This window comes from Babylonia areolata, chromosome 22, assembly GCF_041734735.1.
Source record: "Babylonia areolata isolate BAREFJ2019XMU chromosome 22, ASM4173473v1, whole genome shotgun sequence".
NCBI lineage: Eukaryota > Metazoa > Mollusca > Gastropoda > Neogastropoda > Buccinidae > Babylonia > Babylonia areolata.
Window position 1 is genome coordinate 16007033 of NC_134897.1, and position 2315 is coordinate 16009347.

The 2315-nt window shown below is 50.1% G+C and overlaps 1 protein-coding gene across 1 annotated transcript in view; it reads left to right on the forward strand.

The window, feature by feature from the left end:
* The window catches only part of LOC143297046 (chitin synthase chs-2-like), a 26225-nt gene extending 24426 nt beyond the window's left edge, over window positions 1-1799 (forward strand). Inside the window, exons 14-15 of the mRNA XM_076609215.1 lie at window positions 1-180; window positions 596-1799. The exon at window positions 1-180 is cut by the window's left edge and continues 51 nt beyond it. Of these exons, the coding sequence (XP_076465330.1) occupies window positions 1-180; window positions 596-1210 (795 nt within the window). The 3' untranslated portion in view covers window positions 1211-1799. The remainder of the gene's footprint in view (window positions 181-595) is intronic.
* Window positions 1800-2315: the final 516 nt, after the last annotated feature.

Below are 2315 nucleotides of genomic sequence, written 5' to 3' on the forward strand. Positions count from 1 at the left end.
AGGCAGGACCAGGGCCCCCAGCTGCGCTTCCAGCCGCTGGGCATGTTCTTCCTGGGCTCCTTCGCCTTCATCCTGCTGACCCAGTTCATCGGCATGTTCTCCCACCGCTGGGGCACGCTCCTCCACACTTTGGCCATCACGGACATCGGCATCGGCGGTCAGGACTCCGAGCACAGCAAGGTACGGGGAATGGGGGGGCGGAGAGGGGGGGGGGGGAGATGGTGTGTGTTTGCTTGTCTGTTTCTGGGGTTTTGTGTCTCTTTGTGTGTGTGTGTGTGTGTGTGTGTGTGTGTGTGTGCGTGCGTGCGTGCGTGTGTGTGTGCGTGCGTGCGTGCGTGCGTGCGTGTGTGTGTGTGTGTGTCTGTGACGGCGTGTGTGTGTGTGTTTGTATATTCACGCGCCATAGGCGACCAGGACCTGGAGCAAACACAAACACACCGCACACACACACACATCACTCCCCTTCTCCATTCCCCCGCCACACCCTCACAAGACCCAGGAAAAGAAGGACAGTTCTGGAGACGGGACCACAATCCACAAAGCTCACCATAACCACACCACCCCTCACCCCACTCCCCCCCCCTCCCAATTCCAGGCACGTGAAGCCATCCTCCGGGTGATCGAACTGCAGAGACTCCGCAACATCGAGCTGGAACCGGAGCCGGACTACGAAGACCCCCTCCCGGACTACGGCAAGACCGACAACTCCGTCACCAACCCCGTCTTCGTCCCGGACACCCCCGACACCGACGTCCACGACGACGACGACAACGACGACAACCACCACTTCGTGTTCCGGGAACACCCAGGGCAGACCGACGACGCCTACAGTCTGGCCAGCCGGCCGGGGGCCGCCCCCACTTCCATCACCACGACGCGTCGGCGGGGGTCGGGGGGCCTGCGGCCCTTCCAGCACGCGCACCTGGTGCCCGAGGACGGGGGGAGGGGAGGGGGCGGGGTCGGTCACGTGAGGGGAGGAGGAGGAGGAGGAGAGGGGAGGGGGAGGGGTCCGATGGGGAACTTCACCCTCCAGAGGGCCTTCGAGAAGCGTTTCCGGAACGAGGTGGGAGTGGGGGCGATGATGAGGGGAGGCAACCGGCGGCCCGCGTCCTCCGCCCTCTTCCCCACCACCCCTCCCACCCCTCCTCCTCCTCAGCCCCCTCGGTTCGGTGGTCACGTTTCTGATCTGGACCTCGTGGATAACGTGTGAACTGTTTACGTCACTAGGGAAATATCCTGACGTGCAAGGACAAAACCAGGACATTCTTTATTGACGGGACTAATTGGTCAGCAAAGTGCATGTTTTTTATTTTTTATTTTGATATCCAGCAACAATAACAAAATTTTCCAATAAGACATTCATTATTACTTAAAAAACAAACAAAGTATTTGTCATTAGTGCTCGAACGTTTGTGTTCAGAACAGTTTAGACACATAATTTCAAAATCCAAATATTGTTGGTACGGTATGAGTTAATGTCCAGGAGGTTGACACTGCACTGTATGAATATACTTTTTTATTTTTATTTTTTTTTTTTTTTTTAAGAGAAGGCATGGTTCCAGGAATTGCTTCAGTTTGCAGCTGAGGGTGATTCCAAATCATGTTAAAAAAAAATTCTTTTCGGTTAGTGATTTTATTGACGCAGGAACCAAGACTGGTTTCTGACTCATTTTGTAAAACCTTGGCGATCATGTCTATCCAATGTTTATCAAGGGGCGAATAATAGTCAATAAACTTTGTCATGATCAAGGGGCGAATAATAGTCAATAAACATTGTCATGATCAAGGGCGAATGATAGTCAATAAACTTTGTCATGATCAAGGGGCGAATGATAGTCAGTAAACTCTGTCATGATCAAGGGGCGAATGATAGTCAGTAAACTCTGTCATGATCAAGGGGCGAATGATAGTCAGTAAACTCTGTCATGATCAAGGGCGAATAATAGTCAATACACATTGTCATGATCAAGGGGCGAATAAACAAAATTCCACTCCACTCATATGTGTCACAACATGGGACAAAATTCCACTCCACTCATAATATGTGTCACAACATTAAACAAAACTCCACTCCACTCTAAATATGTGTCACAACATTAATCAAAATTCCACTCCACTCATATGTCACAGCATTAAACAAGACTCCACTCCACTAATAACATGTGTCACAACATTAATCAAAATTCCACTCCACTCATAATGTGTCACAACATTAATCAAAATTCCACTCCACTCATAAATGTGTCACAACATTAAACAAAATTCCACTCCACTAATAATATGTATTTGCATTTGTATTTTGTATTTGTATTTCT